The sequence below is a fragment of the Labrus mixtus genome, chromosome 1 (assembly GCF_963584025.1).
Source record: "Labrus mixtus chromosome 1, fLabMix1.1, whole genome shotgun sequence".
Taxonomy (NCBI): Eukaryota; Metazoa; Chordata; class Actinopteri; order Labriformes; family Labridae; genus Labrus; species Labrus mixtus.
In genome coordinates, this window is record NC_083612.1 from 15,800,160 (window position 1) to 15,814,561 (window position 14,402).

Genomic DNA, 14,402 nt, shown 5'->3' on the forward strand with positions numbered 1-14,402 from the left:
AACCTGCTTTGTTTTGCGGTATCAGAGTCCTTAAAGACGTTGTCCTCTTTCCTACCCTGTATAGAATCAATAGAGGCTTGGAGCCAGTGAGCATGGCTAAATAGAAATATTGTTCAGGGGAAGTGAGATGTGAAAGGAAAAGTGTCAGGAGATGTGTGTGCGTGTGTGCGCTTGCTAGAACATGCTGTGTAGGTGTGCCACTATGCATTTGTGTGTATGTGTTAAAGTGTGTGTGTTTGCGAGTGTACGGGTGGGTGTGCTTTGCTATTGTAACCCTGCTGATTGGATTGTGTTTGACAGATATGGAGTCTGGAGAGCGGCTGGCCTCCCCTGCGCCCACCCTGTCTGCTGCTCGCACCTCCTCCCCTGCGGCCTCTTCCTCCTCCTCCTCCTCTTCGTCATCTTCATCATCCCCGGCTCCCCACTCTAAGAGCAGCCTGGCCCCGAGCCCCTCGGCACTGGGATCCACCCTCAGCACCTCTGGTAAGCAACACTTTTCCTTCCTCTGTCGATCTTCTGTATCTCACGAAGGCCGTGTGTGCAGAAGACAAAAATGCCAGCTCACACTGAAAAAACACTTTCCATGTCGCCTTAAAACACGCCAAATGTGTCCTCCTTCAAGTCTTGATAGCATTCAGAATCCTCCTCATTTCTTCACCATAAAAAATGAGTTTCCTCCAGTATTAATTATACAGTTATTTTGCAGCCTATGTGAATACACCTCTCTCCCAGCTACAAAGATTTTTTTCCCTGACAGCTTGGGTTGCAATTGAAAAGCTGCTGCATTAATGAATCCCAAACAATTAGGGGGCTCTTTTGTGTGAGAAACACACACATGCTTTGCCATGTCTCCTGACAACCTTCAGCTCTCTGGCTCCAGCTGCCTCAGAGTCAGTCTCAGCACGACACCCTGCGTGTGTGTGTGTGTCTGTGTGTGTGTGTGTGTGTGTGTGTGTGTGTGTGTGTGTGTGTGTGTGTGTGTGTGTGTGTGTGTGTGTGTGTGTGTGTGTGTGTGTGTGAGGGGAGAGAGAGAGAGAGAGAGAGAGAGAGAGAGAGCCTCTGCCTGCATGATTTAACATTTGTCAGCCACTCAGTGTCTAGTCAGCCCTGTCCAGCATCCAGCCTCCTTTCTATGCATTGGTCAAAGCCATTAAGCAAAGAGGAGTGTGTATGTTTGCTGAGTGTGTGCACATCTGTTTGTATCTCTATTTTTTTTTTCTCGAAATATCCCTCGTGAAAGCAAGTGAATCATTTGCTCATGCTCTCCTTCTTCTCATTTCTTAATGTCTTGCTGCTTTTTTTTTTTTTTTTTGCTGAGGCGTACTCTACACACACACACACACACACACACACACACACACACACACACACACTTAAAGCGAGATTGCTCAAAGCAGAGAATAGCATATCCAGCTTTCTTTATGATTGTTTGTGTTTTCTCACAGTTACAGGAAGAGGGAAACTCAGAATAAAGCCCCTTGTTTTGTCCTCTATCTTCTCTGTGTTGCCCCAAAGAAGAAGCCATTAGGAGCGTCTCCTCCTTATGCATTATACATCCCTTATCCCTCTGTGCCATTACGTGTGCTCAGATTTTCTAGATAAGCGATTTTGGACTGAGCGTCAAATGAAATGCTGAGCGGCCGGCTGTTAGCTCTGAACTTCTGCTGTGCTATGTGGGAATCAAGCAAGCAAATTCTTTTTTAAATTTCATACAGTGCCACTTTGTGATCTGTAATTTAAACATATGTACGGCCATAAAAATAGGCCAAAGAAGCTCCTTCGCGTTCCTAAATCGAAGTATCATAATTAAAGGAAAAACATCCTCAAACAGAACATTAAGAATATGTCAAGGGTATTTTGTAAGCAGGTACATCAGTAATTTTGTATAGCAGAGATACAGTGGCTTCATAGGCTCTGCAGGCCTTGATTCAAGGTCCTTTACCGATGTGCCAATAACACTCAAAAACTCTGAAGAACATAAAAAAGAGTGTGTTTATATTTTTCTGTGCGGGTGGGTGGGTGGGGTGTGTGTGGGTTATTGAGGGTGTGTGTGTGCGCACGTGTCATTGATGAGGATATCACTTGGAGAATAAAAGCTGATCGGCGCTTGTAGCGCTCCCTTCTTGGGGATCAACTCACGGATGCAATTAACTTAAATCTGTCTGTGGAAATTTGATTGACTGCAACAAACAACAAATTAATCCCCCTTCGGCAGCATCCAAACATGAAAAAAGCAGGCGGTGCAGTTTGTCAGAGTGGAGGAAGGATTGAAACAGAATGAGAAAGAGGGCGAGGGAGAGAGTGAGAGAGACAGAGGAAGGGAGAGAGAGTAGGTAATCCTAGGTATGTCTTTCCTCTGCTTCTGTCTCGCTTCAAATTTTGAGATTTAATTATTCGCCTTCTGGAAGCCGGCATTAATATTGAAGAGGCATTTGCAGATGCCTAGAAAGGGAAAAGGGGTGTGCGGGGGAGAGGTGGGCACCCCAGGCATAAGTGAATGCTGTGGCTGGCCTTTCTGGGGGTTGCATTACAGTCGTTTATCTTCGTATCCGCTAGCTGACGCTGGCAAGGCAGGCACTACATATTCAGCATATTCTAATGACATTCAAAAGGAAGATTTTTTTGCTGTCTTATGGCAGAGAGAGGCCTTGAAGCCAATACAAAGGGCTATACTCTCACACTGCTGGCACTCTGGTAAAGCTTTGTTTCTCACCACATACCACAAGAGCCACCACAAACAGCTTGATTCTCACTTAAAAACAGTCTGTGAGATGCATCCGTAGCAACATGTTCATTTAAAGTCTTCCGTCTGTGTTTTGGTATAGCGAAACACAGAACTGGCCCCTCTGTGTCTCCCTCTGGATAATTAGATCCCAGACTGCATTGGTTCAGAAAACACTGCCTCCAGTGTCACTCTGTTTTACATTTCTGTGGTGTGTGCAAGTGTATATAGTAGTTTGACATTTTCATCTGCACTGTGTACAACACTTTCCTTTTCTTCAGTCATCACTTTTTTGCATGTGTATTACCTGGCTTACGCAGAGGCATCAAGCAGGCTTGCGCTTTCTGAAATAGAAATTGAATTTGCATGAAATATGCTCACACCAAATTGCATCTGACTCTGGGAGGAGGTAATACGTGGCAGTCGCCCCTGCCAGAAATGATTGTGCTCAGGAAAACGCTAGACGATGATGATGTTGATGAAGTATTCTTCTGTGCTGAAATTGAATGCCGAAAGGATAGAAGGAGGTTAGCTTTTCACGCCTTATATACACACTTCTTTTTTTCTCTGAGAATATCCAGCCTTTGTCACTGCACAGCATATTCTGAAACTGAAGAAAAATCAGTACACAAATAGTTGTATGCTGAGATTGGATTACAACAAAATGCTCTGAGATTTAAATGTGAATGTTCAACTGTAGACACAAGCCTCATGCTGAAGGAATAGCCAGTCAGTCACATTCACAAACAGCATGGCTGTCTTTTAAAATTAGGTGCCGAGTAAAAGCTAAATCTGAGGTTAATTCTTACACAAATAGATGTTGTTCATCCTGTATTTAACTCTGCTACATTCAGATGGATAAGAGGCATCACCTTCAAAAGCTGTTTCAATCTAGTTTTTACACCCTGTCGCTCCTCACATGAAAGGGCTCAGTGAGGTAATTTGAGAACAATGTTCTCAGTCTACACAAATAAACATATAGAAAAATAGCAGTGGGGCAATGAGTGGTGCTAAAGGTGCAGTAAACAACTGTCATTCTGGCTGTTTATTTAATGTAAGAAATGATTGTAATATTTACAAATATTCAAATGTTCCCAGTATTTTTAGACACTGGAGTTCAAAACATAATTCGCCTTGTGTATGGAAATCATCATTTAATCCTGTTTATGATGGTTACATTTGTATCTGAACTAAAACAGTAGCTGGAAATAACACATTTCCAATAAATATGAAAAATTAAGGAAAAGGATTTGATTTTAACATTGCACTCATTTTCTGTGTTCAGGAGTCCTTTTTTCTGTCAAAGGAACACTTCAATGTTTTCTGTATTTCTTAGAATTGGCAACCACACTGATTGCTTAAATGTCAACAATCCTTAAAACACGATAAAGTCTCCTTTTACAAGACATTTTGTCTGTATTTTGTAAAACAACAGACTACAAAAGTTGATAACAATTGCTTCACTTGTTGCATTATATCAGTACCCCGTATGGATTTCATTTGAACACCTTTGAATTGAAAATATCCTCCTTGGTTTGGATCTCTCCCAGGTCGTCTGTTTGGAGCAGCAGGAGAACAGCCTTTTATTGGCTCCACATTGTCAAGTGCCTTCCCTCTGGTCAACCACCCAGCCTTCGGAGCCATCTACACTACTGGAGCAGGCAGGCCCGAGTTTGGAGGCCTGGGTTCTCTGGGCATGTCAGCTGCTCTGGCTGCCCACCCCCAGCTAGGAGCCCTCTCTGGTAAGAAGGGGGACATTTGAATTTCTGGCAGTAAATTGGCTTAATGTGAATGCATCTCTAATCCTCTTCTCTTCTCTGCTCTCCAACAGAGTGGTGGCGAGCTGCTGAAGCCCATGGACGGGGAGCTGCTGCCTTTCTCCCCTCTTTTATCGGCTTCCCTCCGTTCTTCACCCCTCACATTCAGCCCAACCACAGCGCCAGTCCTGTTCAGATCAGGATGCCCGGCAAGAATAGCCATGCTCCACAGAAAGGTACAGCACGTCCCAGAAGATCAATTTATTGATCCTCACATTCACTGAAAAAGTGATTATTATGATGGAATTATAGCACAAGTGAAGCAGGTGATTTTGGTACATTTTTTTTTTTTCATGTGAGTATATGTGTTTGTGAATTAATTGATCCCTTTTCTCAGATGTGACTGCACTGAATAAAACATCATCTCAATCCCCATCTCTCCTCTCCAGCTATTTCTCTCTGTATGTCTTCTTCTCCTACAGCCTGGATCCACTTTGTCCTGTGATGAGATTTCTCCTTTTCACAACAGATTTAATGACTTTCAGTCCTCCCTTAGTGATTCTGTCAACCTCTCTCTCCCCCCTCTTTCCCTTCCATTCCCTCTCATAATCTCGGTTTCTTGCACTCTTTTAATTTCACAGTATCTTTTAATTTATCTTTTATTATCTAAACCACTCATGTTGGGCTTGTGCCTCACGCTGCCAGCATGTTTGATGAGATACATGTATAAATCAATATTTTTATTAGCCTTATTTCATTCTGCAGTTCTTTCCAGATATTGTATTATCCTGTGTAGCAAAGTTTTCAGAGAAAATATAGCTGATTACTGATAAGGGGGATCTGTTTTGTGTTTCTTAGGCGTGAACGGGGCAGTGAATGGCAGCGGGGTTTGTCCTTCCACCACACAATCAGGCAGCTTTTCCACAAGTCCAGCTCCTGTTCAGGCATCATCCAAGCCAACCAAAAATTCAGACCCTTCTAACAGTCACCGTAGCAGCCCCCAGAACAATCCAGCCGAGTTGGTGGAGAAGCCGGTCCAGAAAACTAAAGAGAAGGTCAGCACTGAGGTTTATTTCACTCCTCAGTTTGAAAAGAAGTGATCTGTGAAATAGACATATCTTACATCACACAGTATAGCTAACATTTATTTTCTCTTCTCAACTCAGAAACCAAGAAAGAAGCTTGCAGACACTTTGGGGGGGAGCAACAGTGAATCAGGCACATCCTCAGACAGCACAAGTGACGGGTCTCTCAGCAGCGATCTTGAAGACCTGGCAGAGGATGATGACGATGATGACGACGATGACGATGATGATGAAGATGAGGACAAATCATCAGACTCCGAAAAGCGGACAAGGAAAAAACCTAAGGTAAAGAAACAGATATTCTGTGATACCAAAAACACATTATGTTTCCAAAACCACTCACTACTTAAGAACCACCATACAGTAAGTTTGCCCTTTTAGTTCATTCTGAATGATTTATTAGAACTATTATATCCTGATAGTAGACTCTAATACCCACAATGCATCTTGAAAAGAAATGTACAGCTTATAGTTATTTACCCAGCATTAAACACACCATGCATTGGACTGATTTAAAGAAAAATAAATGATGATGTAATTGACAGCACAGAGAAATCATGCCATTAGTGTTTAATTACGTTATTTCATTTGGTACCTGTAAATGGCTGTTTGAAAACCACAGCCAAAAGACAATGAGTTTATCCAAAGCTTTAAAACAAACCTCAAATAACCTCAATATCAAATATTTAAAACACTTTTAAAAGGGCAGAGAGGAGTTTTTAGTTCTAATAAATAAAAGAATCCAGAGATGTAGCCGTACCCATGATATGACAAATTGATTTTTGAAGTGGTCTATTTTTCCATATAATATTATTTGACAGCAGGGAATTACTAAGTCTTGTTTTCTATGACAATAATACAGAGGGATTGATTAGGTGAGCATTTTTAATTCCAAAAGAGCACCGATCTATGATGGAGAGCTGACTGTGGAATATTTTCTACCACGGAAGATGGAGATTTGTAGCCTGTTGAGCTAAGTAAATAAATGATTGTGAATTATTTGAAAAATAATATCTCAAACAAAAAGGTGATTTATTGCCATTGTATAACTATTTTAAGATAAATGTACTGATTTGGTCAGAACTGATGTCAAGAAATGGTCAACAACTGCAAATTGAGTAAAAGAGGAGCACTGTTCTGTTTCAGTCTGCAGTGTTTCTGCAGCTGACAGCTCACAGCTCACATAGTCCTTTAAATGAAAACCCCATACAGTGAGTAGTATTAGTGAAGGAGTGAATAGTTAGACCTCTTTAAGATCTATTCACTGGATTGCCCTTATTGACCGGTGCCTTAAATAGTAATTAATTTAGATTAATGATCTTTGTTCTAAAAGTTCTTTATTTATTATTCTTTTCCTCCTCAGGGGTTGATAACCAGCACTGGATCTGCAAAGATGGACAGGCTGCTCTCTGGGGAGCTCCAGGATAAGAAGGTCCCCTCAAATCCCCCTACCCTTGTGCCCTCTGTCTCTCCTCCTGCCTTGTCCCAAACCTCGCCACTGGCCCTTCACAGCTCCAGGACTCGGACAGATGCGCCACAGCATCACTTTAGCGTCATTCAGTCCACCGGCCTGGCTGCCAACTCAAAGCCCCTGGCGCTCCTCACTCAACCCCGCAGGGAGTCCTCGCCATCTTCCTCCCCCATAGCGCTCACTACATCCCCAAAGGGATCAAGCACCTCGTCTCCAAAACCTCCGAAACTGCTGCCCTCCTCCTCCCCACAGCACCTGCCCCTCTCCCTGTGCTCCTCCCCTAAGCCTCTCTCCGTCCCCTCTCCACCCCGCTCAACTCTCCCGCCATCTAGCTCCCCAAAATCTTTTGGTTTGACCTCATCTGTGACCAGCTCCCGGAAGTCCTCGCTGAAGCAGTCTCAGCGTGCTGGTTCTGGATCTGCCAAATCCAACAAAAAGAAACTGCTGGAGGCTTCACTCGCACAGATCAGTGAGTTCAGGCTCAAACAGGTAAGTTTACCTTATAATAACTCAATTGAACTACTCTTTTATCACATACACGTGGCACACAGTGTTTTGCATGTTTGCTGAGAGATGGACACGATACCTAGAACTGCGCAGTCAGCTTAACAGTTCAAAGTTGTTCCCAACAAATTGACAGTAATGTATTTTTCAACAAGAGCTGAGTGTGCAGTTAAATTTGCAGTTACTCTTCTCTCTTTGCTTCATCATTACAGCACCATATCCAGACCTTTCTTAGTCTGGTGGCCATTTAGCACATTTATTCAAGAGCATGCCAAGCAGCTCACAGACTGCTACAGAACTGTTAGGCTGAAAATGCACTCTTGATTTAAAAATGAAATTAGAGCTTTGACTGAAGCAGTTCCTCGTTCACAAGAGGGCTTGGATGTTGTATCGTAGAAAAAAACATGTTCCACAGAGCCTCTTTAAAATGATATCATGGCTGTAAGCAAACTGTTATCACTCTGAAGTTGGACATCTGAGAGATTCTTTGTTTTGTGTTTTTCATTAAGGAGGATGTACTTGCTTGAGTAAACTGGTAGGGCACTGGGATTGGACACAAAAAAAACTAACAGACATCTAGGATATTTAGTTATTTTAATAAGTCATTACCAAGGGATTTCTCTAGTTATCCATTTGGTGTGACAGTTTTTTAAGTTCCTGTGTGAATTGAGGAAGACCAAGAAGTTTAAAACAGGGAATCATTTGTTATTGATTTATGTTGCTCTTGGACATATTTGAAAAAAAAAGTAATTGCTGTGTTGAGAAGGTTAATTTGGAATATTATAGATCACAGATTACAAGTAAACTTGTTAATAATGGAATAAGTAATATCACTTTTTTTTATTACTCTATCAAAGGACTGTAAGTTATTATTTGTTTTTGGCTTAACGTCCTAAATAATGTTTAAAAGGTTCTAGAGGGCTGTGTTTACCATCACTTGATGAACAGTAATGTAAAAAGCCCTTTTTTTATAAATTTCAAAGGGACATTTGGTTCATTCAACACACAGAAAGGCATTGTTATCAGTTCAACAACATAGAAATCTACCTTGACGTGGTAAGGAAAGAAATTTGAATTGTTGTGACTTGCAGATGGCGAAAATGTACACAAGAGAACTGATCAAAAATTACATTTAAAATATCAGTGCACGCTGCCCTAATGAAGAGACAGGACAGGACAGAGACATTTCTTCAAACGTCTACGCTTGATGGTGTTGCATTAAAATGTGCCTCTAATGGGAATGTGGATCAGGGCTGTGAGGAAATTTGTCAAAATGAGGCAAAGTGAAATGAAGCACCAGAATTTACATTAAAAACTGCATCTAGGCTTTTTACCAAATACATGAAATATTTAACAGAACATAATGCTTTAAGTTTAACATCCCAACACTTTTAATTGCTCTAGTTTAATGAAGAATAGAAATGTCGAAACAAAGACTGGGCAATCATTGGTAACTGATTTTCGCCAGTTCCAGTAGGTGCTTAGTTCCTTACAATTACACCTAGCCTCCACATATATCAAAGACATACATATACATATATAGCCTCCACATATATCAAAGACATACATATACATATATAGCCTCTACATATATCACAGACATACATATACATATATAGCCTCTACATATATCACAGACATACATATACATATATAGCCTCTACATATATCAAAGACATACATATACATATATAACCTCTACATATATCAAGGTTTTTAAAGATTGTTTCCTCTACTTTTTTATATGATGATGTTGTATATAACAATTTAAGCTATGAGCCAGTTTTATTTGCTTTAGATAGTTCTCTTTTGCTCCTGTGAACTGAAATGCCTATCACACTGTCTAAGCTGAAGTTTAACATTGGAACCTCTACATGCAAAATATGTTGTAATGAGTTCAAACCTCCTTTTTTAAATAGCGTATTAAGTTTATGTCTCGTGGTTTTCTATGTGCTTTAAGTACTAAAAGTTTTGACACATTACAGTAGCTCTGTTGCTACATCCAGTCTGGTGTTTGTGATGCTTTTAGTTTCATTAGTGTTCCTTAAGCACACTTTGCGAACATGCCAGTGAATTATTTATGTTTCTCAATTGGTTCGGATGAAATTGAATAAGAATTGCCACTTTCTTTGGCTTTACAGCACATATTCCCTTCCCCTCAGATGAAATATAAATGATAGCACAATAATCAATAAGATAAACCTTTTGAGATCCGCTTGTTCTGTGAAAATCATTTCCCCTTTCCTGTTTTACCAGTATAGAGAAGTTTACAACGAGCTAAATTCCCCCTGTGGTTTCAGCATGGTTACTGTATTTCATGGTCTGTGAAATTGATTTGTTTCACTTCATATCACATCTAGTTGAAAGTGCAAACGTTGAAGTCTAACCTGCCTTTGCTTAAACACAGATTGAGCCAAACTTGTCATCAGTGTAAAAAAGGCAAACATGGCCAGCTGCAGGATGATAATGATGATGGAGCTTTTCAGTTGTGCAGACGAGTAATTACGATTTTAGAGAGATCCTCAGTGTCTGTTTTTGTGAACTTGGCCGAGTACAATGCCTTTGGTTTTTGCATTTATGTTCCTTTTTGTTTCTCAGAAAAGGGCTTAGACACAGTTAACTGTACCAGTGTTCACTATTGTAGTTTTGTCACCTGCTCAAACAATCAACAGTTATGCGAACTGACAGCTAGAGCAACTCCACTTTGTCCCATTTCTTTTCTTATTTTGTTCCAACCTTTCTTTGTTCCTCTCACTCTCCCACCCTCCCCCTGACTCCCTGCCTCTCCTTGTCCTCTCCTTCTCTCCTCCTCCTCTATTCCCAGACTCTCATGTCCCAAGGGCAGACGTTCCCAGCTGAGCTAAAGAAGCAGCAGCAGGGGCCAAACAAGTCTCCTAAGAGGACATCACTGTCTTCATCACCATTGCATCCCACTCCTCCTCCCCAGAACAATCACTCCAACCTCTTCCTCTCGAGTGCCCTGCTGGGGCTCCCTGAACCCCATCACCCCAACGGAGTCATCCAAAGCACCACTCAGGACGCACCTCTCGCCCTCATCACCAAACCTCGCAAAGACTTGGCCTCTAAAGGCAAGTCCCCTCAGTGTGACTCCGATGCTGGGTCGATGCCTGTCAATCTGAGCACAGGGGCGAACAGGACCCAAACAGCCGCCCACACTGGGGCTCTGTCACAGCCCTCCACTACCTCACCCCATGCAACAGGCCATGGATCCAGAAAGAACAAGACCCCCAAGGTAAAGGGACAGACACCAGGGCTCGGACAGGGACTCGGACAAGCAGACCCTTTAGCTGCCTGGAAGGGCTTTTCTCAGAACCACCTGGTTCAGTCTCTTGTAGATTTGTTTCGCGGAGGAGAGTCCGGGATCGGGATCCCTGGAGTTAGTATCCCTGGTGTTGGAATTCCTGGCATGGGTATCCCTGGGACGTGTAACCCCACAGCTGGTCTCCCTGCTAATAAGGAATCCGATGACTCGGCAGACGACGATGAGGATGAGGATGATGACCTTGAGGAGGAGGAGGAGGAGGATGAAGAGGACTCAGATGATAGTCTTTCAGGTTTGTATCTTCTATCTAGAAAAGTAACTTTCAGTTTAATAAGCTGAGCATAGTTATTCAAAGGGCTGAAATGAACAAATATTTTAATTAATTATCACTCTTTTTATTATTACTTGGTTTGTCAGGTCATTCTTCAGTTAAAAAAGTCAAATAAAGAAGTTAAAGGGAAAGTAGCATCCCTTTTAAGTAACTTATCCGTCGATTTTACAGTCCATATCTAATAACATTTATTATAATGTGAAGTAAAGACACACCGAAAATTCTTGTAACAGAGATTTCAGAACAGCTACATTTTCTATAATAAGATATAACTAAATTCATCAACAAGAGTTTGAAGAGTATATTTCTGTAGAGATGTCAATTAATTGACTAATTATTTAAGTTCAAATCAACATAAGGATCAAGCAGAGCTCAGTTATTATAAAAATCCTTTTTAAACCATAGAAATGTGGTCACACACTAAGAAGTCATTAATTCAATCAGCCTTTGTTGTAATGAATGGAAGCCCTTTCATTTCCAATTATCCAATCCTTACCAATTTGTGTCCTCGGCTCTTTCTAGAGTCCGACAGCAACTCAGACAGTGACATCTCTGGAAAGAAAGTGAAGGAGTTAAAGCTGCTGCCATGTGGATCATCTAAGAAGGAGATGACTCCCCGCAGGCTAACCAAAGGCCATGAACTACTGAACACCTCAACCAATCACACCGCCACCAGCTGCTCCCCCCTCAACCTACAGGTCATCAAGTCTCCCACCATTGTCACCAGCTCCAGTGCCTTGGCCTATCACAGCTCTCCAGGCTCATCCTCCTACAGCCTGGCTTCTCCGTTAGGTAATGCATTGAAAATCTGTACACGGCAACCGTAAAAATGAGCAGGAGAGATATAGGTTGTGATCTCTTGATTGATTGTAAAATGTATAGGTTTTGGCATTGTGCATTAAAATACCATGTTTTTGTTAATGATCTATCTTCCTCTGATGACTGTCTGAAGAGGGATTGTTAATTTTAAGGTGGCAGGAAGGAGGCAGTTGGTTGTCATGGCTCTGAGGTCTTGTAGGTACATGTCTAAGAGCCCTGACAACTTGTTTGGCACAGCAACAAGGTTCATTTCCGCCTTCTTTCAATGCAGAGAGATTACCCAGATCAGAGAAAATAGGACAAATGTGGAGCTTGCCAGGAATGTACCAGCAGACATTCCAGTCCTTCCCCCTTGTGTTGAAAATCGTCTTTCCTCTTATGCATCTTTTAAATGGAAACTGTTGGGACAAACAACATGTGATGTAAATTCACTCTTTAGTTCATATTTATCATGGTTTGGTACTTTAGTTCCATGAATTTAGTTATGGCAGCCCAAAGCATTGTGAGTAGTTTTAACCTTGTGGTTACTTAATGTTGGAAAACCAAGGGTTTCGGGCCGATACAGTCCTATCACAGACATGTTGATATCTTTTTTAATATATTTTCAGGTAAGTGCCAACATGTTAACTATTTTTCCGGAAAATGTAATCCAAAAGACAATGCCTCATGTGAATGTATCAAGTTGTTTGGGAAGATGATTGCATTCTCATATGCTCATATACTTTATAATTACCAATACAATTATCAAAACCCTGAGCTCAGTAGCATGTAACAGTGCATAAAAGATTATAAGATCATAGTCCACGTATGAATTAAATTATTTTTACTTCACTAATATGAAGCCATATTGGTAATCTGTGTCCATAAAATCGGTGGTATAGGTTTCACAAATACAATTTCTGTCAGGCTATAATGTTTACAGGGGAGGCCATTTAAAGGCTTCTTCTGTGTTTGTGTTTGTGTGTGTGTTTGTGTGTGTGGGTATGTGTGTTTCCAGTCACAGAGGTTGTACCATCAAATTGATAGTTGAACTCTGTCTCTTCACAGGCTTAGGAAAGAGGAAGAGGGTGATGGATGAGAAGGAGCTGATGACACCTCTGGAGTTGGGGTATGTACAAGAGGCTGAGAGAAAGAAAGCTGTTATGAAGCAGTTCTCTTCAGAGTGTTTTGTAACATTCAAGATCCACATCCACAAATGGTCAAAAAATGTACAGTCCACACTGTTTTTCCGAACAAGGGGGCAATTTTTTCATTCTCTAAAATGCAGGTGGCGGAGAGAAACAAGAATCAAATCAGTCGCGGGGCGACCACAAGGCGAGGTGGCCTACTACGCCCCCTGTGGCAAGAAACTAAGGCAATACCCAGATGTGATGAAGGTACATCTTCTTCACAATGCATCATTTTAGTCTACATCTATGATGCAGAAGCAGATGTTTTGAGGCATGCAGATGAGCAGCTGAGTTTGTAACAGGAATTACAGTGGGAATACTTGTGGGCTGAATGGTTTGACGATTTATTATTGATGGATATTTTTGGAAGTTATTGCCACACTGCTCATCCACATCACTCTCAAACAAATGCTTGTGTATCAGGAAAAAAAATCTATTTTGTTGCTCCCGCTGCACTTAACCCTGATCCTGATCCCCACCCCCAACCCGCTTCCTGTGACCCCAATAGTTGGAGATGATATTCTTAGATTCACTTCTTGTAACACTCTTCCCCCTCCACCCCACCACCACCCCCCACCCCACCCCTTCCCCCTTTTAAAAATGATTAATGGTTCGTTTTGGGATGCACAGCTCTCTCCCCTTTTTCCAATATATTTCTGTAATCTTCCTTGTTTGCTTCACCAAAAGCTGAACTATGCTAATCTTCCGAGCTGCCTTGAGTGTTGTAGTGCAAAGAGAAAAATGTGTACTCATTCACTCACAGCAAGACATTCAGCAGGCAGTAAAAAGCCTAGCATGGCCACAGATAAATAAGAAAGGGACTGAATTGTGCAACCCAAGGTCAGAACCATTTTTCTCTCCTGAGAGCTTTTGCTCTTTTTTTTGTCCCCTGGCTTTTATAATGATTAGTAGCACTGCACAGAAGCACACTGTAACCTAACTCCCTCCAATCTAGAGCCTCCCAGTTGCTTTTCAATGTCGCAAATTTTGATTTTTTTTTTCTGACTAAACCAACGCCATTATTATTTTCTCTTCTGTAGTATCTATCCAGAAATGGAATAAGTGGCATCACGCGTGATAATTTTAGCTTCAGTGCAAAGATAAGGGTTGGTGACTTCTATGAAGCCAGAGAAGGACCCCAGGTGACTGCCTTTCATCTCTCTCTCTCTCTCTGTCCCTGATCCCTGTTCATCTTTTCATCTAGCGGCAGGCAAAGCTTCATGCAGCAGCCACTGTCAGGGCATGGATAGGAATCAGCCAA

The 14,402-nt window shown here is 41.6% G+C and overlaps 1 protein-coding gene across 21 annotated transcripts in view; it reads left to right on the forward strand.

The window, feature by feature from the left end:
* Positions 1-14,402, forward strand: part of baz2ba (bromodomain adjacent to zinc finger domain, 2Ba) — a 70,085-nt gene that overhangs the window by 37,936 nt on the left and 17,747 nt on the right. For 13 of the 21 annotated variants that reach the window (XM_061035201.1, XM_061035297.1, XM_061035219.1 and 10 more), the window contains 11 exons: positions 301-483; positions 4,273-4,464; positions 4,554-4,715; positions 5,338-5,546; positions 5,646-5,849; positions 6,928-7,524; positions 10,364-11,114; positions 11,676-11,945; positions 13,020-13,080; positions 13,240-13,348; positions 14,182-14,283. In XM_061035201.1, coding sequence (XP_060891184.1) covers positions 303-483; positions 4,273-4,464; positions 4,554-4,715; positions 5,338-5,546; positions 5,646-5,849; positions 6,928-7,524; positions 10,364-11,114; positions 11,676-11,945; positions 13,020-13,080; positions 13,240-13,348; positions 14,182-14,283 — 2,838 coding nt within the window. In that variant the 5' untranslated portion in view covers positions 301-302. The remainder of the gene's footprint in view (positions 1-300; positions 484-4,272; positions 4,465-4,553; positions 4,716-5,337; positions 5,547-5,645; positions 5,850-6,927; positions 7,525-10,363; positions 11,115-11,675; positions 11,946-13,019; positions 13,081-13,239; positions 13,349-14,181; positions 14,284-14,402) is intronic. The other 8 variants (XM_061035339.1, XM_061035287.1, XM_061035306.1 and 5 more) reach the window with 2 other exon arrangements.